The sequence below is a fragment of the Heptranchias perlo genome, chromosome 17 (assembly GCF_035084215.1).
Source record: "Heptranchias perlo isolate sHepPer1 chromosome 17, sHepPer1.hap1, whole genome shotgun sequence".
Taxonomy (NCBI): Eukaryota; Metazoa; Chordata; class Chondrichthyes; order Hexanchiformes; family Hexanchidae; genus Heptranchias; species Heptranchias perlo.
The window spans coordinates 11,410,897-11,437,804 of NC_090341.1; the positions used below are offsets into that span (position 1 = coordinate 11,410,897).

Here is a 26,908-nt window from a genome sequence, read left to right on the forward strand (position 1 = left end):
GGGGAGCTTTAGGGAGGAAATTTCAGAGCTGAGGCTGAAGTCCGCCAATAGTAAGGTGAAGGAAAGATGCCAGAGTTGGAGGAACGCAGAGTTCTCGGAGGGTTGTAGAGTTGGATAGAAAGGGACAAGGTCATGGAGGGATTTGAACACGTGGAAGAGATTTTTAAAATCGAGGTGTTGGACCGGGACCCAATGTAAGTCAGTGAGCACGAGGGTGATTGGTGAACAGGACTTGGTATGATCTTTGACCTAGTGAAGTTGCATCTTATGAAGGTGTGAGCATAAATTTACCAAGAAAAAATGGAGTTATCTCTTGCCTTGTGTAGGCCCTGCTGGAGTGTCCTCATGATGTGCCAAAGTGCTCTATGATCAATTAATTCATTTTGAAATGCTGTCTTTTGTTATTTGGGCAAATGTAGCAATCAGTTTGTGCAAATCACGGTCCCACGAATACCAAGTTACCAGTTGATCTATTTTTGGGGGTGTTGATTCAGAGAGGAACTTTGGCCAGAACACACACAACGTCCTGCTCTTTGAAGAGTGCTGTCGGATCTTTTACACTCACCTGGAGTAGATTGTTTAATGTATCACCTGACAATGGTGCACTCCCTTAGTACTGCAGTGAGGTGTTGTCCAGATTATGTGCTGGAGTGGGGCTTAAACCAAGAACTTTCTGACTCGGACATGTGTGTCACTGACTGAACCAAGCTGACAGAAGGTTCGTGACTTGTGCTGAAGTACATACAGTTCTTTCATGGTAGCCTTCAACTATTCAGAATTTGAGAGTGTTGGAATATTTGTTCTTGTCTTTACCCAACATGCATCAATGGGAATCTGGATAGTAATCAGCTGCAGGGCCCTGGTTGTTTTTCCTTTCTTCCCAACTTCCAGACCTGATCTTCCATCACCTTCTCGGGTTCCCTCCCACTGCCTTAATGATTCACGTGTTCTTTGTTTCTCTAATGTCATAAGAACATAAGAAATAGGAGCAGGAGTAGGCCAATCGGCCCCTCGAGCCTGCTCCGCCATTCAATAAGATCATGGCTGATCTGGTCCTAACCTCAAGTCTTTGGTTTCTTTACTGCTTTTTTCTATTTGATGTAAAGATCGTCTCACCCTTCTATGGACCTTCTGTTAAAGTTAACACAGCATGGGTCAGAAATAAAAGCTTGACTTTCCTGGTCTCTGGTTCAGTACCACATGGTGTACTGATTTAATCATTGTGAGCAGGGGTGCACCTAAATTATTCTGTCATAACTTTAGTTACATTTGGAAGTGCTTTGACCCACATTGCAGGGGCCTTTATGGAACTCCTAGTCATTCAACAACTCAAGTAAAGATGTGGAAACTGTGAGATGTTTATAATGTTTCTGAAAGGTGTTGAAATGCTATGAGAAAGGCAAGTCACTTACCATAATAATTCTGTTATCCAAAGAATAATTCCCCAGATATATACAGTTAAAATTCAACATGTGTGCTTTAAACCCCTCAGGAAAAAAAAGTCTTCTGGGCCAGGCACTATCCCTAGTAAAAAGCTATCATATGACTATTGCAGTTTAGTCACTAAATCATTCCTTTGCATCTCACCTAGTCTGAAAAGAGTTGGCAACAGAAGAGACTGCACAGCTGTCTATGAATTTTTATAAACTGTTAAAATCTTAATCTCAGATTTGCAATCGTACTTACTGGGTGAGAGGTTACATTTGAAGGCAGCATCATTTTGTCCATCCATCAACACTGATGCTGAGAAAACAGTATGACATTTATAAGTACACATGGGTGGACTTATGGAGGTGCATTCTGTTGCACTGGGTAAGCTTGCTTATTTGAGGGATATTTCTTTGTTTTAGGTTCAAGATGAACATGGGTGGGCTGTTCCATTTTAGCTTTTTGACTTGTTATCTTTAACCTCCCTAATAGGTCAGATCATGCTGAAATTTAGATGTCAGTGGTAGCACTCTTGCCTCTCGGTCACAAGTTTATGGGTTCACACCCTGTTGCAGAGACTTGAGCACATAAGTTAGGCTGACATTTCAGTGTAGTGCTGAGGGTGCTGCATTGTTGGAGCTGCAGTCTTTCAGATGAGATGCTAAACTGAGGCTCTGTTTGTCCTTTCGGGTGAGTGCAAAAAATCCAATAGCACTATTCAAAGAGCACGGGCGTTCTCCGGTTGTCTTGGTCAATGTTTATCCCTCAACCAACATTAATTTCTTTTTAAAAAGGAAGATTATCTATCATATATCTGATTACTGTTTCTGGGACTTTGCTGAGTGCAAATTAGCTGCTGTGTTTGCCTACATTGCAACTGTGACTATCAAAAATAATTTATTGGCTGTGAAGCGTTTTAGGATATCCTGAGGTCATGAAAGGCACTTTATAAATGCACATTCTTTTTTCTTCTTTATCTATGTCAAAGGTGCTATATAAATGCGAGTTGTTTATTTCTACCAGGAACAAGGTTTCTGGCTGTTAGGTGTGGCTTGTCTGCAGTTGACACCTTCACTGTTGCATTAGCTTACCTGACCTGGGGATTGTTTTCCCGTATTGTCTGCACCATTATTTACTCACCTAAATCTGTACCTCAAAATGTGACTGTTCATTGAAGAGGTTTGTTCTGTGATGCATGATTTTTTGGATTAGATATTCTGTGATGCATGGCTTTGTAATATCTGCAAAAGTTCCTGATCGTGAACTGACTGTCAGCACAGATATAATGTATGTAGTCACTTTATCAGCCTATTCCACATTGGTGGTTTGGGTTCCATTCCCTGCTATCCTGCCTCATGAAAGGGCTTGGCATATCCCACTAAAACCTCTTGTCTAAATTTGTTTCTGCTTGCTGCTGAATAATGTGCTGCCCTTTTGCAGCAGAATAAACCTTGAGCTGTGGCCTGGCAAACAGGTTTGATGTAAGGAAAATTGTATTTTAGTTTAGGAATGTCCAACACATGGTCCGCAGGGCAGATCTGGCCCGCAAGCTCCTGATATCTGGCTCTCGAAATTTCAGGCAGGTTGCTTTCTATTTTCAAGCCTGTGCCCATAAGTTTCTTATGGGTTAGGCTTCAGCAGCTTGAGTTTTCTAGGCCTGGAGGATTGGAATAGATTACTCACTCAGTAGTAGATTAAGTCCACTTAAGGCAACCTTTTCCCATCAATTGTGGAGCAACCGTTACCAATCTTCTGAACCCAGGAAACTGGATAAACTAGAGATGCTCAATTCCTAATTGCAGAAATACTGTTCCCTGATTGGGTTTAAATGTCCAGCCTTCCAAGGGCCAGGAAGTTTAAAGAGCTGCGGCTAAGCAGAAAACACAGAGATGAAAGTCTTCCTGGATCGCGTAAAAGAAGCTTGCGGGCTGTGTTGTAAAGCAATAAAGTATTCTTTTATGTTGCAGAACTTAGTTTACCATATTGTATAGATCAGTGCTGATCTGCTATCTTATTTATCAGGTTACAAACACAGGTCATCGTTTTGAAACTGTTCTTACGAGTGAGTCCATTTGAAAGATGGGTTCCAATAAGAGGTGAGTATCCTGAATCCACTTTCTTGATAGGTTATGGAAGGAATGAAATGTTGCAGTAGTGTGGTGGAAGTTGTTCTTGAGGTTTGGGGTTAAAGAATATTGTTGGTGCAGAATTGGAGGGAACTTGAGCCCTGAGAGTGTTGGAGACGTGTTCCAATTCCCAGCACAGACATTCTTCACCTTGAAAAGCATGAATTTGGTTTTACAAACAAGGTCCTTTTTTATATCTTAAATTAAAAACCAAAAATGCTGGAAATACTGAGCAAGTCAGGCAGCATCTGGAGAGAGAAGCAGAGTTAATGTTTCAGGTCAATAACCCTTTGTCAGAACTGGAAGAAGTAAAGATTTAACAGTTTTTAAGCAAGTACAGAACTGTGGAAAGGTGGGGGGAGGGGGAGAAAGTGGGGGAGGAAAGAACAAAAGGGAAGGCTTGTGATAAGGTGGAGGGCAGGGGTGATTAAATGACAAAAGGGATGATGTAGAGGAAGTGAGTGACCTTAGAGTGAATGTCCACAGATCGCTGAAGATAGCAGGACAGGTAGATAAGGTAGTTTAGAAAGCATATGGAATACTTTCCTTTATTAGCCGAGGCATGGAATATAAGAGCAGGGAGGTTATGCTGGAACTGTATAAAACACTAGTTAGGCCACAGCTTGAGTACTGCGTACAGTTCTGGTCATATTACAGGAAGGATGTAATTGCACTAGAGAGGGTACAGAGGAGATTTACGAGGATGTTGCCAGGACTGGAGAATTTTAGCTATGAGGGAAGATTGGATAGGCTGGGTTTGCTTTCTTTGGAACAGAGGAGGCTGAGGGGTGATTTAATTGAGGTGTACGAAATTGAGAGGCCCAGACAGAATCGATAGGAAGGACCTATATCTCTTAGAGAGGTCAATAACCAGGGGACATAGATTTAAAGTAATTGGTGGAAGGATTAGAGGGGAGCTGAGGGAAAAAAAATTTCGCCCAGAGGGTGGGAGGGGTCTGGAACTCACTGCCTGAACGGGTGGTGAGGCAGAAACCCTCAACTCATTTAAAAGGTACCTGGATATGCACCTGAAGTGCCATAACCTACAAGGCTACAGACCAAGTGCTGGAAAGTGGGATCAGGCAAGGTGGCTCATTTTTGGCTGGCATGGACACGATGGGCCGAATGGCCTCCTGTGCTGTAAAATTTCCATGGTGCAAGGCAAAGAGGGTGTTAATGGGACAAGTGAAGAAACAAAAGATTCTAGAGGAGCTGTAAATGGCAACAGCAGAACAATTGTCAGCAAATGGGAGCAGTGGTTATGATCTGATCTTTTTTATAGCCCGATCAGAGTGTTCAGGCTTTGAGGTTCTGTCAGGTTATTGATGTCGTACAACATTTTAACTCGTGAAAAGCTGATGTTTGGAAACCCAGGAGTCATAATTTTATTTTGTTTTCCTGGAGTGTGGGGCAAAAAAGAGTCATGAATATAATTGCAAGTTTAAACAGTTTTTCACAAACTTACATGGTCAGGATGGTTGTAACCAAGAGATAGCTTGGGTTATGAATATAATATATTTTTAAAAATTGCATTTGCATGCACGTCCTGTCCACAAATCCTTATTTCCTGTTGTCACGCTTTTGTCATCTTTCCCTCTTATAAATTCCTGTGTCCACATTTATAATGGATGTTGCCCATGTAAATGTGTTGTATTTATACACTCCTGCCAGTGGTGGTGCTGTAGTGGCTTAATTTTTGTATCTCCCAGCTTCTTGGCCTGTTTTGAGAAACTCCTACGCTAAAACCAACTCTGCTTCCCAAATTGCAGTACATTTAGCTATTAAGGGCTTAATCTTAGACCAGCATGAAATGAGCAGCCATTCATTATATGTGTGACATCCTCAACTGCACCACGGGTGTTCCTGAGTCCCCAGATGTGATCATTTGCTGGACACCTTCGCACCTGACATCTAAAACAGTTGGGCTTACACCAGAGATGGTGTGGCAGTGTGAAGCCAGGCAGTCTCATCAGGTTGGTAAGGATGATGAAAAAGTTTCCTACAGTGAGCAGCTGCTGTATATGGATCACACTTAGAAAGCACATTGATTTCAAGAATGCAGCGCAATGGCACTATGCAGACTTAAAGGGACATGCATCTACTTCAACAGTGGAATAATGCAATTGTGCATTGCATGCCCTGACTTACTGTGAGCAGCATCACACTTTACATTAAAACTGGCATATCAAGTCTTCAAGTCACACACCATCCTGACTTGGAAATATATCACTGTTTCTTCATCATTGCTGGGTCAAAATCCTGGAACTCCCTACCTAACAGCACTGTGGGAGTTCCTTCACCACACGGACTGCAGCGGTTCCAGAAGCGGCTCACCGCCACCTTCTCGAGGGCAATTATGGATGGGCAATAAATGCTGGCCTTGCCAGTGACGCCCACATCCCGAGAATGAAGTTTAAAAAAATATTTGGCAACTTTTTTATTAATTTTTAAAAAAAACACCGTTTTCCCCATCCTCTCCCAACGATGTTAACTCCTGCTTGGAGTACAGTTCCAAGGGCAACCCCCAGTACCTCACCCAGGTGGTCATTCTGTAAGTGTTATATCTCGAGTTGGTTGGATATATTTTTATGGGGCCATTACAGCCCAGCCTATCCCACTTTCTAACTGGGATAACCAGATAGTGGCAAAAATAACTAGATAGTGATTAGATGTAGAATTCCGGCTTTTTTTTTCTTCCCCTCTTCTCCAGCCCAAGGATTCCCAAAGCCAATTTTAGCACCCCTTTTGGTAGTATGGGTGGGATCAACTAACTCAAGAGGCTGGAAAATGAGCCTTGGACCTCTGGTTTGTATAGCTCAGTTACATCTGGGCTGTACAAATTATACTTTGTCATCAATTAGTTTAGTTGGGCTATGTGTTCATATTTTAAAATATGCCATTGTAAATTTACTGTTGCTTGTTTTTCATTTGCCCAGTTGTTCCTACGTGTCCAGTTGTCACTGCAGGGTTTGCAGTGGATTTCCATGATGTGCTTTTATCTCATAGTTGTCTCTGTCTCTGCAGAGTAAGTAGAACTGAACGGAATGGCAGGTATGGATCCGATCAGATCAAAGACCGAGTTGATTCTAGAGACCGGAGGGACCGGAGCTCAAGGGGCTCTGACCGCGACTATGACTACAGAGATTCTAGTGATGATCGTCGTAATCGTCGACATCAAGACCACCGGAACTCTGAGAATTCTGAAGTTGGTGTAAGTGAAAATTTATTGGAATTTGACACTTTGTGACTGATGTATCTGATCAGAGAAAATGATGGCAGACTTGTTGTGCGGCACAGTACTTGGTGAATTGGATTACTTTATTTGTGCTTTTTTTGAATTCTTTAAACATGTTACTTCAACACATCCTTGTATAGTAGATTCATCAGTTGGGTGAACCTTGCTTAGAGCTACTTCACTAATGAATCAAGTAAAGCACTCTCATTATCTGATATGTTTGCACTTAATTGTAAATGACTTTTTAAAAAAATAGGTGAGGAAATAATTGTGCTAAAGGTATTCCTCTTTAAATGCTGAGTTGCCACACAGTTTGTTCTGTTTAGCTTCCCTCATTTATTTATTTAATGTTATTTATGTTGAAAATGGGGCCCATACCCTCCATGAATTTTTAGTGGTCTGTTTCCTTGCAAAATGAGGCATCTGATAATGTGTACACTAACCCACGCAAAAAAGCACATGTCTAAACAGGGATCAGAATATATCAAAGCATTGGACCACACTCAAAAGTGTGAAATTTAATAGATGATCAAGTGCGTATCTATCGAATAAAATGGGCACTTTACTTGATTTGTTACATAGCAACAGGAGTAGGCCATTCAGTCCCTCGCCTTTTCTGTCATTCAGTTAGATCATGGCTGATCTGTACCTCAACCCCATTTACCTGCCTTTCCTTCATATCCCTTGATTCCCTCACCTAACTAACATCTATCTATCTCAGTCTTGGAAATTTCAATTGACCCAGCATCCACAGCCTTTTGGGGAAAGAGTTCCACATTTCCACTACCCTTTGTGCGAAAAAGCACCTCTTGATTTCACTACTAAATGGCCTAGCTCTAATTTTAAGTTCACGCCCCCTTGTTCTGGATTTCTTCACCAGAGGAAATAGTTTCTCTATACAATCAGATCTCTTTTATAATTTTAAAAGACCTCAATTAGATCATTCCGCAACCATCTAAACTGGAGGGAATAAAAGCAAAGCTTATGCAACCTCTTTTAATTTAACTCTTCTGACGAATCTGCGCTGTACCCCCTCCAAGGCAGATATATCTTTCTTGAGGTGTCTGAAACTGAACGCAATAATCCATGTAGGGTTTGACCAAGGCTCTGTACAAGTGAAGTATTAGTTACTCATTTTTGTATTCCAACCCCATTGAAATAAAGGTTAACATTCCATTAGCCTTACTGGTTTGTACCTGTGCACTAGTTTTTAGTGAAGGATCAACAAGGTCATCTATGTGCGGAACCACAAGAGATGGGTGAGATCCTAAATGAATATTTCACATCGGTATTTATGGTTGAGAAAGGCATGGATGTTAGGGAACTTGGGGAAATAAATAGTGATGTCTTGAGGAGTGTACATATTACAGAGAGGGAGGTGCTGGAAGTCTTAACGCGCATCAAGGTAGATAAATCTCCGGGACCTGATGAAATGTATCCCAGGACGTTATGGGAGGTTAGGGAGGAAATTGCGGGTCCCCTAGCAGAGATATTTGAATCATCCGCCTTTGTTTAAGAAGGGCGGCAGGGAAAAGCCTGGGAACTACAGACCAGTGAGCCTGACATCTGTAGTGGGTAAGTTGTTAGAGGATATTCTGAGGGACAGGATCTACAGGCATTTGGAGAGGCAGGGACTAATTGGGAACAGTCAGCATGGTTTTGTGAGAGGAAAATCATGTCTCACGAATTTGATTGAGTTTTTTGAAGGGGTAACCAAGAAGATAGATGAGGGCTGTGCAGTAGACGTGGTCTACATGGACTTCAGCAAAGCATTTGACAAGGTACCGCATGGTAGGTTGTTACATAAGGTTAAATCTCACGGGATCCAAGGTGAGGTAGCCAATTGGATACAACATTGGCTTGACGACAGAAGACAGAGGGTGGGTGTAGAGGGTTGTTTTTCAAACTGGAGGCCTGTGACCAGCGGTGTGCCTCAGGGATCGGTGCTGGGTCCGCTGTTATTTGTTATTTATATTAATGATTTGGATGAGAATTTAGGAGGCATGGTTAATAAGTTTGCAGATGACACCAAGATTGGTGGCATCGTGGACAGTGAAGAAGGTTATCTAGGATTGCAACGGGATCTTGATAAATTGGGCCGATGAATGGCAGATGGAGTTTAATTTAGATAAATGTGAGGTGATGCATTTTGGGAGATCGAATCGGGCCAGGACCTACTCCGTTAATGGTAGGGCGTTGGGGAAAGTTATAGAACAAAGAGATCTAGGAGTACAGATTCATAGCTCCTTGAAAGTGGAGTCACAGGTGGATAGGGTGGTGAAGAAGGCATTCAGCTTGCTTGGTTTCATTGGTCAGAACATTGAATACAGGAGTTGGGATGTCTTGTCGAAGTTGTACAAGACATTAGTTAGGCCACACTTGGAATACTGTGTACAGTTCTGGTCACCCTATTATAGAAAGGATATTATTAAACTAGAAAGAGTGCAGAAAAGATTTACTAGGATGCTGCCGGGACTTGATGGTTTGACTTATAGGGAGAGGTTAGATAGACTGGGACTTTTTTCCCTGGAGAGTAGGAGGTTGAGGGGTGATCTTCTACAAGTCTATGAAATAATGAGGGGCATAGATAAGGTAGATAGTCAAAATCTTTTCCCAAAGGTAGGGGAGTCTATAACGAGGGGACATAGATTTAAGGTGAGAGGGGAGAGATACAAAAGGGTCCAGAGGGGCAATTTTTTCACTCAAAGGGTGGTGAGTGTCTGGAACGAGCTGCCAGAGGCAGTAGTAGAGGTGGGTACAATTTTGTCTTTTAAAAAGCATTTGGACAGTTACATGGGTAAGATGGGCCAAGTGCAGGCAATTGGGACTAGCTTAGTGGTATAAACTGGGCGACATGGACATGTTGGGCCGAAGGGCCTGTTTCCATGTTGTAAACTTCTATGATTCTATGATGCACATGGGCACTTTGCTCCTCTACAGCTCCTAGTCTCTCACCATTAAAGAAAATATTCCGATTTATCTTTCTCCACATTAAAGTCCATCTGCCATAGTTTTGCCCACTCGTTTAGTCTGTCTATGTCCCTTTTTAACTTCGTGATCCCATCTACACAACTTACTGCACCTCCTAACTTAATCTGCAAACTTGGATATAGAATTCTATTCCTTCATCTAAGTCATTAATACATACGGTGAAAAGCTGACGCTCTAATATAGATCCCTGAGAAACACTACTTGCCACATCCTGCCAATCAGATTGTTCCCTTTATCCCTACTCTCTGTCTTCTACTTTCCGACCAATTGCCAACACCTATCACAAGGTCACCTCTAATTCCATTTTTGCTAATCCTGTGTAAAACCGTATCAAATGCTTCCTCCCCCCCCACCCCCCCCCAAAATCCTTGTTTTATTGCCTCCCCCTCTTAGTAGGAAGGTGCATGGCTTCTGCTCAGCAATGGCCAAATAGGGATCATTGCTGAGCAGGTCAAATCTGTGTTCTCCTACTTGGTACTATGCACTTGTACTCCCGATATGCTGTGAGAGTCTCTCACTTGTCACAATTTTTAAAACTGCTCTGAGGTTTTCTTTAGCTTTGCTATGCTTATGCTCTTGGTTCAAATTTTCCTTTTAGAGGCACCAGGAGAGAAGAAGCAGCGACAGGTCAGATGGTGGATACCATTCAGATGGCGACTACAAGGATCCAAACCGGAATGAACTGAACAATGAGAAAGAAAGCAAAACCATTATGTTACGAGGGCTTCCCTCATCTACGACAGAGGATGATGTAGGTCTTTTTTTTTCCAATGTTGATGCTATAGTTACAATAGTGATGATTCTCCTTAGAAACAAAAGGAGGCAGAAAAAATAGAAATGATAGCTGGGTAAGAGAATGTAAAAGTTATGAGGAAGGATTGAAAGTCTCATGGTAACTTCTTTTCAACTATGTTGCTCGAGTAAAAGACATTGCCTGGCTTGTTCTGTCATATTTTGTGTTACAGGCACGGTGGTACTTCACGTGAGCTGTGTTGTCTGAAATGTATACTGTGAAGCAGAGAATATTCTGTTTCAGAACCAGTATCAGATAGTCAGAAACGAGTGTTGCCAGTCAACCCGATACAGTCTTCATTCAGTGGCCACACACAAGCACTTTTCAGCAGGCATCACTAGTAAAGTGATCTCTGGCTGTTTTTCCCCCGCTTGCAGTTTTGTTGATCTCTTGGTTCTCAATTCTCTACCTCCCCAATGCTAGAGGAAGCGAAGTGCTTATTGCAACATGTCGGCTGTTTAAAATAAGAAAAAAATGTGGTGATGTCTATTTTCTCCAAGAATTCTGAACTGTGAACTTTCTATTGTGTTGGAAGTCCTTGGCAATTAGCTGTTTTTGGGGATTCCATGGTGGCTTCTGGAAAATGGGGGTGCCTGTGGAGATGGGAGCCCTGTTTGGCACCAACAGGTTCATTAGATAAAATTTGATCAACAATGCAATGTTTCAAATTTGAGACTGTAGTACCATGGAATTCCAGTAAGTAGCACTGCTAACTTTTTTTGAAATTAACAGTTGCTCACCAGGTGTCCTGGCCAACATTTATCCCTCAACCAATACCACCAAATACAGGTTATCTCATTGCTGTTTGTGGGATGTACTTCATTAGCAGTGAAGTGTTTTAAGAATGTTCTCCAGTCATTAAAGGCATAAATAAATGCAAGTGTGTCCTTTATTTAATGGTACTGTAGCTGTTTGTGAATCGTAGCATGTTACAGCACAGAAAAGTAACACTTGAGTATCAACAAGCATTGCAGATTCGAGTTCAGAAGACTGGGAACTGAAATGCCCGTGACAGACCCAGTAGTTGTTATTTTGGTCCATAAAAATGGATTCATGGTTTTGTATGTGTTAGTATCACAGTTGTGTTTTTGAAAGCAATTTGAGGAGGAGGTGCAATATTAATTGAGCTGTTAGATGGCAGTGGTTTAATTGTGGCTGAGGAAAAAAAATCACATTGCAAACATCTGATTGTATGGGGGTGGGAGGGCGCAGAGGAGAATTAAGGTGTCAGTTAATATAATTTAGCATGGCCAGGAGTAGAAGGGGTACAGCAGGACTTACTGCAGTCAGGAATACCTCATATTACCTCCCCTTTCTTGTTTCTGTTGCAGTTTGCTGTGATTAACTGGGGCACAAGAGAGTTTAAACAAGTTTATTATGGATGATTGAAGTATCTACCTGTATCAAATTTGTTGCTTTAAACAAAATCTTTAAAAGTTTTGTCTTTGAAATTTTTTTTTAAAAAACAATCCTCTTTCATTTTTATTTTTTCCCCTGTGGAGAACCGCATGGTGCCTCTTTTGTGTTGATGGAATGACTGGGGTTGTGAGCCCTTTGTAACGATAGGAGCAAAGCTGTATCGTACTATTCCTTGGTGCAGTGTGTTGAAGCGCTGCCAAATTCTATCTCTCATCCTTTCTGTTCAGATAGAACCACTGATCCACGTTTAATGTTTCTGAGCAGTGCAGATCATACATTTGATCCAGATTGCATTGTGATCTAGTGTTTGAGTTAGCTTAGTGAATACCATTTTCTTTCTAGATTCGAACTGTTTTAGAGCCATATGATGGAGTACAACCAAGAGATGTGCGATTAATGAGGAGCAAAATGTCAGGTGAGATTTGTGTTCCTGCTCCAGGTTTCTCCCCACCCTCCCCCAAAGCAAAAAAAAAACCATTTGGTGTACCCAGTGGCTGAGAGATCAGAATTAGAACACAAGAATTTGCCATGGCTGAGGAACGTGAAAAGTAAAATTGATTGTTTTGTTGAAAGCAAGGTGTAACTTCCACCTTAATTATGCAATGGCAACAGTAGTCACTATCTCTTTCCTTCTGTAAGTTACAGACAAAGGTTTATAGCCCAGGATTAAAAAGGTCCCAATACTTAAGGGCTGGGGTCAGGAAAGTTGCATTGCCTTTCCCAAAATATCAGTCCCCATTTTTTCTTTATTTCTGGTATTTTAATTTTTCTGTCTTTCTCTTTTCCCATATCCTCCATATTGTACACTTTGTACCCACTGCACTCCCATGTATTATGCACAGAGATGGTGGTGGTAACAGCTGAAGTGACTTACAGCAAATGTAATGCCAATGAAAACTGGGTTGCAGGTGGGTACCACGTATGGAATCTGTTGTTTCTAAGGTCAATTTGTCATGGTCTGCATGAAAGATGCCTTTTTTTCTTGCAACTTTTTTTGTTCTTTTTGTGGAAGTATTGTTATTCCTAGACATTGACATTTTGCACTGTTCAGTTCCTTGCCATGGCAAAGAAAAGGAAAAAAATGAGATCACACAGAGAAACACTGCTTCACAAAATTGTAAATGGAGACGCTTTGAAGCAGGAGGGTGACTTGAGAGATTCATCTGAGAATGGCTGCTTTAAAACCCATTGACTAACACAATCCCGTCTATATCTGAATGCTGTCTCTAGGTCAAAGCCGTGGTTTCGCCTTCGTGGAGTTTAATCACTTGCAGGACGCAACAAGATGGATGGAAGCCAATCAGGTTGCTTCATCACAAGTCTAGATTTCTTGGAGAAAAAAATAAAAAGGATCAAATTGTCTGTATTGAAAACTGATGTAATGAGACACAAAGGCTTTCTTCCAAAACGAGTGAATTCATTTTTGTTTTTCCGTAGACTTCTGTATGAATTGCAAACTCCATAAAACTGATTGCAAGTACAACCCAATTATAAATAAGTATAAACCACAGCTAGACCAACCATTCAAGTTGCATGGGGCAGCAAAGACCAATGGTGAAAATAAAGGAGTAGGGCAGAAACTAAACCTAAAATTATTGTTGGCCTTTAATGGATGCATACAAAGCTATTTTCATACTAAAGAACCTGTTCATTCAGTTCAGTGAGCCCCTTTTTTAATGGCTCTAACATAATGTCCATTGTAGCATTCATTCATTCTTCTATTAGCTGAGCACAGGCTAATTTTTTCACATGACAGGAGCAAAGGCAGCAACATCAGATCATCATTAAACTTTGCTTAGTAGCATGTAGGTGAGTGAGTTGAGCACCGTGAGGGTGGTGTGATGCATGTGAGAGTAGCAACGATAATTGTGTATTGCCGTTAACTTTACATGTCATTTTCCAGTCAAGGGATCAGTAAGTCAAGTGACCTGATCCTAGGCCTCTGGTGCTCTAGACCCATTTGCTGGAAGGTATGCTGCAGCAGCACTGATTGACTTACCCATGAACTTAATACAGTTCGGTTTTCCCTGCTTGTTGACTTGACTGATAATGTAAGCACATACCCCTATCCTGATGTGGGGGGTTGGAACACCAATATGGTTTGACACTCCATAAGCAAACTGATCCTAGGGTCTTCCTGGTAAAGGATAACAAAAGCTAAAGTCCATTTACAATTTTTGTTTAAAGTCTAATATGTTACTTTGTATTTAGCCGGTTCTAAATTACTTACTACATTTGTGCTTGTTATCAGCTCTATGTATTTGTGCTTTATACAGAACAATGACAGTGTGTCAAAGGCATTTTTATTAAAATACAAGTTGAATTTTATGATACACTCAAGGTCACGAGCAGCCTAAAAAAACATAAATGTCAAGCGAGTTGCTGCTGAGCATCAGAATGTCAGGAACAAGCTTTGGTAGTAACCGATGAAAAGTGATAAACCTGTAACTCAAAATGAGTTATTTTAGACCCTTTCTTCGCCAGTTTCTGTTACTTTCAGCATGCGCATGGTACCACTGTTGGAGACAACTGGGTGATCTGCCCCTAGACCTCACCTGCTTTGAAATCAGCCACTATGGTGTGTGTGAGATCAATTTTGGGATGACTTGAAAATTTTCATTGCTACCTGAAATTGTATTTTAACAAGAATCCTGATGGGACTGGGTACTCTATTTTGTTTTAACACTGTCCTTTCACACCTGTGACTTGGATTCAAATCTGGCCCAGCGTTTTTGGGTGAAAGTCTCTTCTAACAGCTGTAAGAACCTTGGCGTAAGTGAGTTTTGGCTGTCTGATGGATGTGAGTTCACAACACCAATTTTCCCATAATTTAGGAGTGACTCAGATGGTACAAGGATGGTAGTTGTAAGAAATGCCATATTGGTGCAGTAGGGTGTGCACTATTGGGATTAAGGCACATTATAGGGATGGGGTTTAGAGGTAACTAGCCTATGTCTAACCAAGGAGTGTTTGATGCTGAGACAGGGAAGGGAGTGTAAAAGTATTCCTCAATACTGATAGTAGTTAAATTAGTAAAAATTTACTTAATTAAAAAAATTGCAATTGTTGTTTGATATGTTACGTCATAGTATACAGTGTTCCAGGCATAGTATAAACGGTACATTGTAGTAGTGAGTGAGCTTTATTGAGCAGCTTGGGTTATGGGTGGCCTGGAGACTGATTCCAGAGAGTGCCAATTGTGCTAGTAACGTACTGTGTTTGCCATCTGTGTTGGTGCCTGGTGGGTTTTCGTTATATCACCAGATTTTTGACAGCTGCCCTGTTCAGCTGGGGCGAAGTGTGCTCCAAACGCTTAGTGTATGACCTGTGTGAGGATGTTGCTGAAGTGCCAACTGGCTGCTGCTGGCAGTTGGCCAAGAACAGGGATCAGTTTTCAAAGAGTTTCTCCAGGTTCAAGCACAAAGTGCAACCCCAATGGAATACACCGAGTTTCAGGTTAGAGGAAATCCAAGAGCTTCCCAGCCTGGATTGACATTGATGGAGCGATACAGGAGGGTGTTCCAGCTCTGGTTCAGTAAGGTGCTTGATCTTTTGGATGTTGTGCAGCATCTATTGCCAGTTGGGCATGATCAGAAAATGTAAAGGATTATGCCCTCTCCATCAAAGCCTCTGCTGTACTCTACTGCTACTTTGGGGTTCCACCTGTGCACAATTTTTTACTCTTCTGTCTTTTTTTATCTCGAATGGAATTTCTCACAGGGATGGAAAATTGAAGTTAGTCACTCCCACTCTTTTATACCTATTCCTATAATATATGATGTGCAGGAGAGTAGTGCTGGGAGAGGGGTTGTAATGCACAATAATGGAGAATTGAACATTGGTCAATGTCAACATCAGACATACCAAGTTTGGAAATGACAGACACTATCTTTGTGGCAGTTTTATCTATCCTTTGGCACGATTATGCTGTGGAACTGGGTTGAGATGACTGTTACTCACTTCATTTAGGGCCATTACAGCCTGTGGAGAGAGAAAACTTTCCTCAGAGGTGAAAAGACAGTGTGTTAACTCACTGCCTCCCACTCTTTTTCATATTTCTCATCTTTTAATAAAAATGATCAGACCTTCCTTTCAAGATTGAAGTCTGTGAGCACAGGAGTATTAGGGATCTCTTCAGAAATTAGGTAGGCAGTGTCGCTTCCCACAGTTCTGATCTGAAAAATACTAACAATACATGTGTGCATGGTTTTAAAAAATGTTGGTGTGTTTTACTAGATGCAACTTGGGGCAGAGATTTGTTGTAATATCTCCTTGTAGTAATACAAAAATATAGCCAGCTGTCTTGTGCTTAAATTTAGTATTCTGATTCCTTATGAAACTACTGTTGACTTGAACCCTTGGCATGTTTCAGAAATTACGACTTGTTGTCATGTAACTTTACACCATAAGGTCCATTGTCCGGCCACAGAAAAGATTCTCATAGTTTTGCCTACACTAGTTTTGAAAATATATAGGTATATAAGTTTGAATTCAAATTGGATAGCATAGGATTTTTGATGGCATAAAATTTAATCAGCAATAGTGTATTTTTCACTTTTGTGTTACAATGGTGGGCTGGCTTGTGGATAAATATCTTATCCACTAGGTGCCTGGCATGCATTATCTGCTAGGACTGTAGCGCAGAAGCTGATGAGAGTACTTGCTGTTCCTGACTCTGATTAAATGACTTGGACTGATCCTGAAAGTACATTGTAAACTATTGTCTTTCTGTAAGTCCACAGTTCAAAACTTGTGTTTTAATATAAAATTTGTAAACCCTTTGCACATCTAATTTGTAATAATTCTATGCTTGTGGTGTTTCTATTCAGTAACATCGGCTTTCAGTAATAGCAACAAACTCTTACTAAATGTAGGGCTTGTTTTCCTTCCGTTGTACTGCCAAGAACAAAACATTCAATACCATTTTTACTATGTTCCATATTTGAATATATAAGCTATAAAGTACAGATGACTTTTCAAAAATAAGGGGGTGCATGTTGATTTCTAAAAAGATGAAATAAGGATCGCTAATAAATAGGGTGAAGTACCTGAGCCAGAATACAGTAGCTACAGACTTGTCACGAGAGATTTTGCAACACCTTCACATAATGCTACTTGAGCTTTGTTCAACTTGCGTCAAGTCTTCTGTTTCCATTAATGATATTAGATGATGCAGTGGATTCCGGTAAGGTTAGCGTTTGATATGTTATAAAAAGGGGGGGGAAAGTAGTTTTCATTTAGTTAAAGCAAAGCATGACATAAAAGAAGTCTGTCTCGTGAAAATTTTAAAGCATAATTTTAATGTTTTCTGCAAGCGTTAACACAATAGAGCGTGTCTCACTCCCGACCGCCTATGGTAACGCTCTTCCTACTGGACCTTTTGTGACTTGGCCTGCTTCCATCTTACTGAAGACTAATAAGGATGGGCTAAGTGTAGGTAACTTAGTCCCCTGAGCTCCCTCTTCCCAATACATAAATATACATATACATACATTCAAGCACTAATTTGGGAGAAATAACTCCCTTCCTACACGTGTGCACTGCCATGGGAATATTGATACTTTGTCTTGAAACAGTACTAAATGATCATTTATTTTTTACAGAAACACCTGACTATACAGGGGAAGTTTGTCACCATGCACTACAGCAATCCACGACCAAAGGCTTATGAAGATTGGCTTTGTGGCAAGGTATTTTGATTACACACCAACAGTACCTATATAGGTTTAGTATGCTGGGGAACCGTATGAATTTCTTTAAAATGTTGATGGATTAGAGCATGCCATGATTTTTTTGGGGGGGTGGGTCATGTTAGATCTACAAGATTAATTTTCAAACAATTTGTTATTCAGAGAAGCATTTTCAATGAGTTACATATCCATGGTGTTGAGTGTTGTCTCTTTACTGCATTAGAACCAATAATACTTTCGCAATGTCTAATCTCAGTATATGTTTTTATAGTTTTTTTTCCACAAACACAATATGTGAAGCATTTGTTAATTCATGACACCTAAAAAAAAAATTGTCATTGTAAAATGTTCACTGCATATTTTGTCTTGTATATGGGAGTGTAATTTTACACTAATTTTTAAACCAGTAACTCTAAAATAGACATTTCTGGGTTTCATGTATAAATCAGTTTGATATTTTGCTGATATTTATAACATTTTATAAACTTAAAAACAGTGCGGCATATATAACTTCAAGAGGCGAGAAAAATGTTTCAAGTGTGGGGCTTCAAAGTCTGGTAAGTAATTATGAACTGATATCAGCTTCAAGCCTTATCCAGAAGACTTTTGTTTGTAATGCATCGAAGTGCAGTTTATCGTCTGTGTGGTCCACTTGCCATGTTCTAGTTTTAATTCCATTTAAAGGAACTCAACTTCTTAGTTGGAGTTGTCCATGGTCACCTGCATCGTGGCACGGGCCTCTTGATCACCTCCCATTCATTATTTACATACCACCCCATGGCAATGTGGATCATCTTCCACGTGTGTGCCGATAACACCCGGCTTTAATTTATGGATGAGTTGAAATTTCCTTGGGCTCAACTTCAAAACCAAAGCCAATTTTTACAGCTCCTCCCAGCACCTATATGTTTCTGGCTCTGACTTCTTCAGCCACCCTGGTTCTCCCCTCAGGCTACTTCTGCAAGTGCAAACGTTTCCGCATTCAATCAAGGCTGCTGCTTTTAGTTTCTGAAACATTGGATGTTTATGCCCCTACGTCTCCTCCACTGCTGCTGAAACCATGATCAGCACCTTGATTAAAACAGAATGAATGCTCTCCTCGTTGACTCTTTTCTCCTCTTCAACCCCTCTTTTCTTCCCCCTCCCCCCCAATGCTGCTCAGCTCATTTGCAATTCCGTGGCTTATGTCTCCTGCACAAAGTCCTGCACACCCAAGTTCTCCTGGTTTCCTGTGCCCCAACTAGCTGACTTCAACTCTTAATCCTAGTTTTCAAATCACTACATGGCTGAGCATTTCACACTGTCTGAGAAATATTCACCGACTAACCATTCCCGCAATTTTTAAAAATAAAAATGAGAGCTAAATACTTCAACGGTTGCAAATGGTGCCTGGCATTTTGAATGTGAGCAGGCTGATTGAATTTGTATACATTCTCACCTGAGCTCTGAACTTATTTTCCCAGACAGTTTATAAGTAAAGAATCATATGCCGTGGAAGCCTCACTCCAGTTGATGTTGGGGGAGGCAACACTGGCTTAGTTTGGTGAAGTAACCCAGCTATATTAAAGGGCAGTTTCAGTGTGAAGTATTTCTTTTGTTATTTCAAAGTTACTTAAAAATATTAGCAAAACTTCATGAAGGGTTACATTTGACACTGTACAATTATTCAGCTGGTGTCAGTGGTGGGCACTGCTGACTAGAAAATTGCGTGCATGTGGAGAAAATTGACGGTTTTGTTGTTGCGTAAAGCATTGATGGTATCTTAATACTGTTCAATGATTTTCAGTTTATATTTTTTTTTTAAAGAGATTATCACTGGTCTCATTTTGTGATGAAGCTTAATACCTGTTTTTCTATTGCTCAGAGTCAGAACAGGATCAGCACCCTGCATCAGTAGAAGTTCAACAGTCACTTGATTACTACAGTGATAGTAAGTTAAAATTATTTTCTGTGCATTTGCTATGGTCTTTTCAACAACAGTTCCATTTTACAGTACAATGTTTTATGTGTATTAGCTGCAGAATTCCCTGGCAATCATTGCAAATTGAATTTTTAATAATTTTCCAGTAATATCATTAATCTTGCACATGAATGTGTTCACACAGCAATGTCAGTGTGAAGTTCACGATTTATATAAAAGATCTAGTGATTTTCAAAAAATTTGAAATCATAGAGATTTCTTAAAGTTTATTCTCTGCCATAATTACAGGTTGTATTCATTCCCACTTATCCATCGTGCAATATCTCTTATATTGCATCCAGTTTAGGATTAGCTGTAACTTCTTAAACAATGCCAAGACCAAAACCACTGGCCTAGAAATTCATTGGTGCCGCGCCCATTTTTATTGCGCAAAGTATAGTGAGTATATTGCGTGAGTATAGAAATAGCAAGATAGAGCATGGCTGGAGAGATTGTGCAGGAGGGAGGGCTTTAGATTCCTGGGGCATTGGGACCAGTTCTGGAGGAAGTGGGACCTGTACAGGCCAATAGATTGCACCTCAACAGAGCTGGGATCAATGTCTTCGCGGGGAGGTTCACTAGTGCTGAGGGGGAGGGTTTGATAGGGGGATGGGCACCAGGATGTAGCATTGGAAAGGAGAAACAAGGTGCACAAAGAATTGGGAGAGATAGATAGCACTAGAGTAAGAAATAGTACGGTATTAGGTGGGATCAGACTAAGAGAATACAAGAAGGTCTAAGATAAGGTTGGTGATCTGCAGGCACAAATAGCCACATGGGAATATGATGTTGTGGCGATAACGGAGACCTGGCTCAAAAAAGGATAGGATTGGGTACTAAATATTCCTAGATACAAAGTGTTCAGGAAAGATAGGGAAGGAAAGAAAGGAGGTGAGGGGTGGCAGTATTGATTAAGGAGAATATTGCAGTGCTGGAGAGAGAGGATGTCCTAGAGGGGTCAAGGACAGAATCTATTTGGTTAGAGGTGTCATTACACTACTGGGTGTATTCTATAGGCCACCAACAAGTGGGAAGGATATAGAGGAGCAAATTTGCAGGGAAATTACAGAGAGGTGCAAGAGCCATAGAGTAGTGATAATGGACTTCAATTATCCTAATATAGGCTGGGATAGTAATAGTGTAAAGAGCAGAGCGGGGGAAGAATATCTGAAGTGTGTTCAGGAGAACTTTCTTGATCAGTATGTTTCTGGCCCAATGAGGAAGGAGGCATTGCTGGATCTGGTTCTGGGGAATGAAGTGGGTCAAGTGGAGCAAGTGTCGGTAGGGGAACATTTAGGGAACAGTGACCATAGTATCATAAGATTTAGGTTAGCCATAGAAAAAGTCAAAGAGCAATCCAGAGTAAAAATACTTAATGGGAGGAGGGCCAATTTCAGTGGGTTGAGAACTGATCTGGCCTGGGTAAATAGGAACCAAGGATTGACAGGCAAAACTGTAATCTAACAATGGGCGGCCTTTAAAGAGGAAATGGTTTGGTTACGGTCTAGTACATTCCCACGAGGGAGAAAGGTGGGGGCAACCAAAGCCAGAGCTCCCTGGATGATGAAAGAGATAGAGAGTAAGGTGAAGCAGAAAAAGGCGGCGTATGACAGATGTCAGGTTGATAATACAAGTGAGAAGCAGGATGAGTATCGAAAGTTCAGAGGGGATGTGAAAAAGGAAATAAGAGGGGCAAAGAGGGAGCATTAGAATAGACTGGCAACTAACATAAAAGGGAATTCAAAAGTGTTCTGTAGGCATGTAAACGAGTAGTAAGAGGAGAGGTGGGGCCGATTAGGGACCAGAAAGGAGACCTACGCATGGAGGCAGGGGGCATGGCCGAGATGCTAAATGAGCACTTTGTATCTCTACCAAGGAAGATCACAGTTAAAAGAGGTAGTTGAGATACTGGATGGGCTAAAAATTGATAGAGGAGGGAATTTGAACGGCTGGCTGTATTTAAAGTAGATCAATCACCAGTATGGATGGGGTGCATCTTAGGTTGGTGAGGGAAGTAAGGGTGGAAATTGCGGAGGTACTGGCCATAATCTTCCAATCATCCTTAGACATGGGGGTGGTGCCGGAGGACTGGAGAATTGCAAACGTTACACCCTTGTTCAAAAAAGGATGTAAGGATAAACCCAGCAACTACAGGCCAGTCAGTTTAACCTCGGTGGTGGGAAAACTTTAAGAAACGATAATCCGGGACAAAATTAACTGTCACTTGGACAAGTGTGGATTAATTAAGGAAAGCCAGCACTGATTTGCTAAAGGCAAATCGAGTTTAACTCACTTGAGTTTTTTGATGAGGTGACAGAGGGTGCTGATAAGGACAATGTAGTTGATGCGGTGTATATGGACTTCCAAAAGTTGTTTGATAAAGTGCCACATAACAAACGTGTCAGCAAAGTTGAAGCCCATGGAATAAAAGGGGCAGTGGCAGCATGGATACCAAATTGGCTAAGTCACAGGAAACAGAGTAGTGGTGAACGGTTGTTTATCGGACTGGAGGGCGATTTGCAGTGGTGTTCTCCAGGGGTCGGTACTAGGACCACTGCTTTTCCTGATATATATTAATGACTTGGCTGTACAGGGCACAATTTCAAAATTTGCAGACAGCACAAAACTTGGAAGTGTAATGAACAGTGAGGAGGATAGTGATGGACTTTAAGAGGACATACGGGTTGGTGGAATGGACAGACACATGGCAGATGAAATTTAACGCAGAGAAGTGCAAACTGATACATTTTGGTAGGAAGAATGAGAGGCAATATAAACTAAAGGGTACAATTTTAAAGGGGTGCAGGAACACAGACCTGGGAGTATATGTGCACAAATCTTTGAAGGTAGCAGGGTAGGTTGAGAAAGTGGTTAAAAAAGCATATGGGATCCTGGGCTTTATAAATAGAGGCATAGAGTACAAAAGGAAGGAAATTATGATGAGCCTTTTTAAAACACTAGTTCGGCCACAACTAGAGTATGGTCTAGTTCTGGGCACCGCACTTTACGAAGGATATAAAGTCGTTAGAACGGGTGCAGAACAGATTTACTAGAATGATTCCAGGGATGAGGGACTTCAGTTACGTGTGGATAGACTGGAGAAGCTGGGGTTATTCTCCTTAGAGCAGAGCAGGTTGAGAGAAGATTTGATAGAGGTGTTGAAAATCATCAAGGGTCTGGACAGAGTAGATAGAGCGAAGCTGTTCCCATTGGCAGAAGGGTCGAGAGCCAGAGGACACAGATTTACGGTAATTGGCAAAAGAACCAAAGGAGTCATGAGGAAAAACTTTATTATGCGGCGAGTGGTTATGATCTGGAATGCACTGCCTGAAGGGGTGGTGGAGGCGGATTCAATCTTGGCTTTCAAAGCGGAATTGGATAAGTACTTTAAGGAAAAAAGTTTGCAGGGCTACGGGGAAAGGGTGGTGGAGTGGTACTAGCTGGATTGCTCTTGCAGAGAGCCGGCACAGGCTCGATGGGCCGAATGGCAGCCTCCTGTGCTGTAACCATTCTATGATTTTATGAAAATGGCGCCTAAGCGTGCAACATGATGCTAATTCCGCTCCATAAGTACGCTGCCTGCTATATTGGATCGGCTTGCTCCGTAGGCATCCTGGGCGCGCGCCGGAAGTATGTGGAATGATGAATAAAATATTTAAACAAGGGGCCTAAGCTTTTGTTGGACCCTTTTGTGATATTGGTTTTCCCCAGCGCCTGACTCCATGTGATAAATTTGCTCAACAAGTCGTGGCGCTAACGGGCAGGAAGGTCCCGTTCACCCCTCCCTGCGCCTCAGCCCTCCCATGGCTCTGCGCGAGAATGGAGTGCAGGAGTGATATGATGCTTTGGAAGTCTCTGATTCAACATGAGGACCTTGCCTCTAGCCTAGCCTCTGAAGTACGCGTGGTGCCAGTCTCCGAGCTGGTGCTTGCTATGGTCAGATTGAGTGATGGTGCATCATTAGGAATCCTGGTTTCCTCTTCCTAAAGTGGCTGAGATGTCTCCAATTTCTAGCACCTGAAATGAAAGAGAGGGACAAGAGTTAGCTTGAAGGGAGAGCAGAGGAAGAAGTAGCTGGTGAAAGCAGCTGCAGTTTGTTGAGTGTGTAGGGTGAAATGGAAGTAAGGGAAAAAGACGATACATCGTTCAACGTCTCCTCCAACGTTACCACTTGCCACGGCCATGACTCATTCCCTGCTCATTTTTTTTCACGGGAGAGGATGTGCAGGCTGGTTTGGCCTCCTCTGGCGGTAGCCTCTTAGCGTAGGTTGTGTGTGACCTTGCCCTGCAAATAAAAAGTGTGTGTTAGTGACGGTCTTGTGATGGTTAGAGAACGTGCCTATCTTGGTTGAATAGATGGAAATTAGCGTGTAAGATTTGAGGTGTGGGGAAGTGAAAGTTGCAATAATAGTGAGTGTATGAGGAGGTGGAGAGAAGTGTGCAGTGATTTTAGGAGAGTGAAGAGAAGCAGGGGAGAGGAGTATTTCAAGAAGTGAGGCTGCAGGTGTGAGTAGAGAGTAAAAGGACAGTCTTATCTTGACAACTCTGGTAAGGTCATTGAACTTGTTTCGGCATTGTAGCCACGCCCTGGGAGGCATTAACCTCCTCTGCAACCTTTTCTCACTGGTGGTGGAGGTATTGCTTGAAGGACTTTCTGCCCCTAAGGAGGGACAGGAGTTCCCTCCTGCTGTCCACCGCCTGGACCAGGGACTCCAAGGTGGCAGGACAGAACCTGATTGCCTCGTAAACTTCAGCCCATATCCTAACTCATACAAAGTCCCATTCACCCCTGTGCTCATTGACCTACATTGGCTCCCGGTCCAGCAATGCCTCGAATTTAAAATTCTCATCCTTGTTTCAAATCCCTCCACAGCCTTGCCCCTCCCTATCTCTATAACCTACTCCAGCCCTACATCTCTCCAAGAATTGCACTCCTCCACTCTGGCCTCTTGTGCATCCAAGATTTCCTTTGCCCTGCCATTGGCGGCCATGCTTTCAGATGTCTAGGTGCTGAGCTCTGAAATTCCCTCTCTAAGAATCTCTGTACCCCCTCTCCTCCTTTAAGACGCTCCTTAATACCTACCTCTTTGACCAAGCTTTTGGTCCCCCGTCTTAGCTCCATGCGTGGCTCAGTGTCAAATTTTGTCAGAAAACACTCCTGTGAAGCACCTTGGGACGTTTTACCACATTAATGGCGCTACGTAAATGCAAATTGTCGTGGGTGCCCTGTCTGTACTATTTCCAGCCATTCCTGTGTTGAGAAGTGCTTCCCTGTTGGAAGAGGTTGGAGGAGGTTATAGAGATGGGGAGGGGCCAGGCTATGTAGGTCAGCGAGCACAGGGGTGATGGGTGAATGGGACTTTGTATCAATTAGGATATGGGCTGAAGTTTACAGAGGCACCTAGGTTCTGTGATGCTGCCTGGGAGTCCCTGGTCCAGGCGGAGGACAGCAGGAGGGAGCTCCTGTCCCTCCTTGGGGGAAGAAAGCCTATCAGGCCACACCTCCGCCACCAGTGGGAAAAGGTTGCAGAGGAGGTTAATGCTTCCCAGGGCGTGGCTACAATGCCGAAAGAAGTTCAGTGACCTCACCAGAGTTGTCAAGATAAAAATACTATCCTCTTACTCTGCTCACACCTGCAGCCTCAGTACTCCCTCCTGCAGCCAGAGTGCATCTCTAGGGATTGAGTATCCCATTGTGCATTTTGTTGAAACAATTCAAAATTATTTAATTTGGTAGAGTGGCCACTTTTATTTTGTTGGGTTGTGCATTCAAGCCCAGAGGCAAATGGAATAAGTTTTTTCTTGATCATTTTCTCCATAGCTTTTATCTCTTGAATGTGTTCGATTCATTGGTTCCGTGAATGCCAGTTTGTCAGGTGTCTTGTCCAGGTGGCCACCTGGACATGATGAGCTTTGTCAGCCAGCTATTTCATCACAATTAATTCCAACCTGTCCTCACTTCATATACACATGCATGCACTCACTGCAGAAGTTGCTGAATAGTCATGAGGAACCTACTTTCTTTCTCTTTCCCCCCCACAAAGATCCTGCAGCGCTGAGGTCAATTTAGTACCCCCTCTACTTTCCTGGCTGAGGCCAGCTAACCAGGTGCAGACCAGGGTCGTTTCTGCTGTGAATGGTTCAGGCTACTCACTAGACAAACTGGCTGGTCTATCAGGAGGCACTGAGACATTGTTTTTAGTCAACTATGACCAGCAGGTTTCTGAGGTTAATTTGATCTTAAATAATTGTGCAAATATGCTGGATATATAGTGTGTATGCTGTTAATGTCTTGCAGATTTACAGAAATCTTTATTTCCCCAAAACAGCTGTCATTTTAAGAAATATTAGCTCCCACACCTCGGTGGAGTCCATCTTAAGTGCTCTTTCTCCGTATGCTGCATTGTCTCTCTCCAATATTCGGCTGATTAAGGACAAGCAGACCCAACTGAACAGGGGCTTTGCTTTTGTGCAGCTAGCTTCTATTGTGGTGAGTTTTGGTCTTCTAAGCATTCAGTTGGTGCAATATTAGTGATGATGCATATGGTTTTTGAATTCTCTGATTTCTTCCTTGGCGGGTTTTCCCCTCAGATCACGCACCATACAGAGGGTGGTAGGCATCTGCTCAAAGAAACCTGCAAACTTTGATCTGTAATAGACTGTACTTGAAACAAAACCCTATAATCTCAGTCTTTGGGGTGATTTACGAATTGTGCCTTCGGCTAACTTTTTTTTGCTGAATTATATGCTGTCTAATTGAGGGATGGTCAGATTGAGAAATGAGGGCTCCCAGGTCAGTCCCAATGCTATGATGTAACCTCTTACCTAGGGCACCCCACTTCACAAATGTGCTATTTTCCATCTGCTATCCCAGCTATCCCATGGCCTTTCTGAATAAAATTGCCTATAATTTAATTTTAATTGACAGTTCTATGCTTTGGGGCCCATGCAAACGAGGAACTGAGCAAAATTATTTTTTCACTGTACCCTTTTAGTGACCACGAGATTTTCATCCCATCACTGAGCTCAATTCAATCTTTGGTTCCCAAAGGTGAAGAACCAGCGTACTAACCCTCTGTCATCCAAGCCCTTAATTATATTTAAATGCACATTTGTTAATGGTCTGTATGTACTTGTTATAGCACTGGCTTTCCTAACTGGTGCTGCTGGTACTTAGGATAAAAGCATGCAACACTACAATCAGCATATTTTATGTATTCAAAAAAGGTGCAGTCTTTTTTAAAAAGAAACACTTAAATGGATAAG

The 26,908-nt window shown here is 41.9% G+C and overlaps 1 protein-coding gene across 4 annotated transcripts in view; it reads left to right on the top strand.

Moving 5' to 3' along the window:
- The window catches only part of LOC137334052 (RNA-binding protein 5-like), a 48,170-nt gene that overhangs the window by 781 nt on the left and 20,481 nt on the right, over window positions 1–26,908 (top strand). For 3 of the 4 annotated variants that reach the window (XM_067998489.1, XM_067998491.1, XM_067998490.1), the window contains exons 2-10: window positions 3,451–3,524; window positions 6,579–6,765; window positions 10,379–10,531; window positions 12,335–12,407; window positions 13,223–13,296; window positions 17,596–17,682; window positions 18,179–18,239; window positions 19,547–19,612; window positions 25,972–26,132. In XM_067998489.1, the coding sequence (XP_067854590.1) occupies window positions 3,508–3,524; window positions 6,579–6,765; window positions 10,379–10,531; window positions 12,335–12,407; window positions 13,223–13,296; window positions 17,596–17,682; window positions 18,179–18,239; window positions 19,547–19,612; window positions 25,972–26,132 (879 nt within the window). In that variant the 5' untranslated portion in view covers window positions 3,451–3,507. The remainder of the gene's footprint in view (window positions 1–3,450; window positions 3,525–6,578; window positions 6,766–10,378; window positions 10,532–12,334; window positions 12,408–13,222; window positions 13,297–17,595; window positions 17,683–18,178; window positions 18,240–19,546; window positions 19,613–25,971; window positions 26,133–26,908) is intronic. The other variant, XM_067998492.1, reaches the window with a different exon arrangement.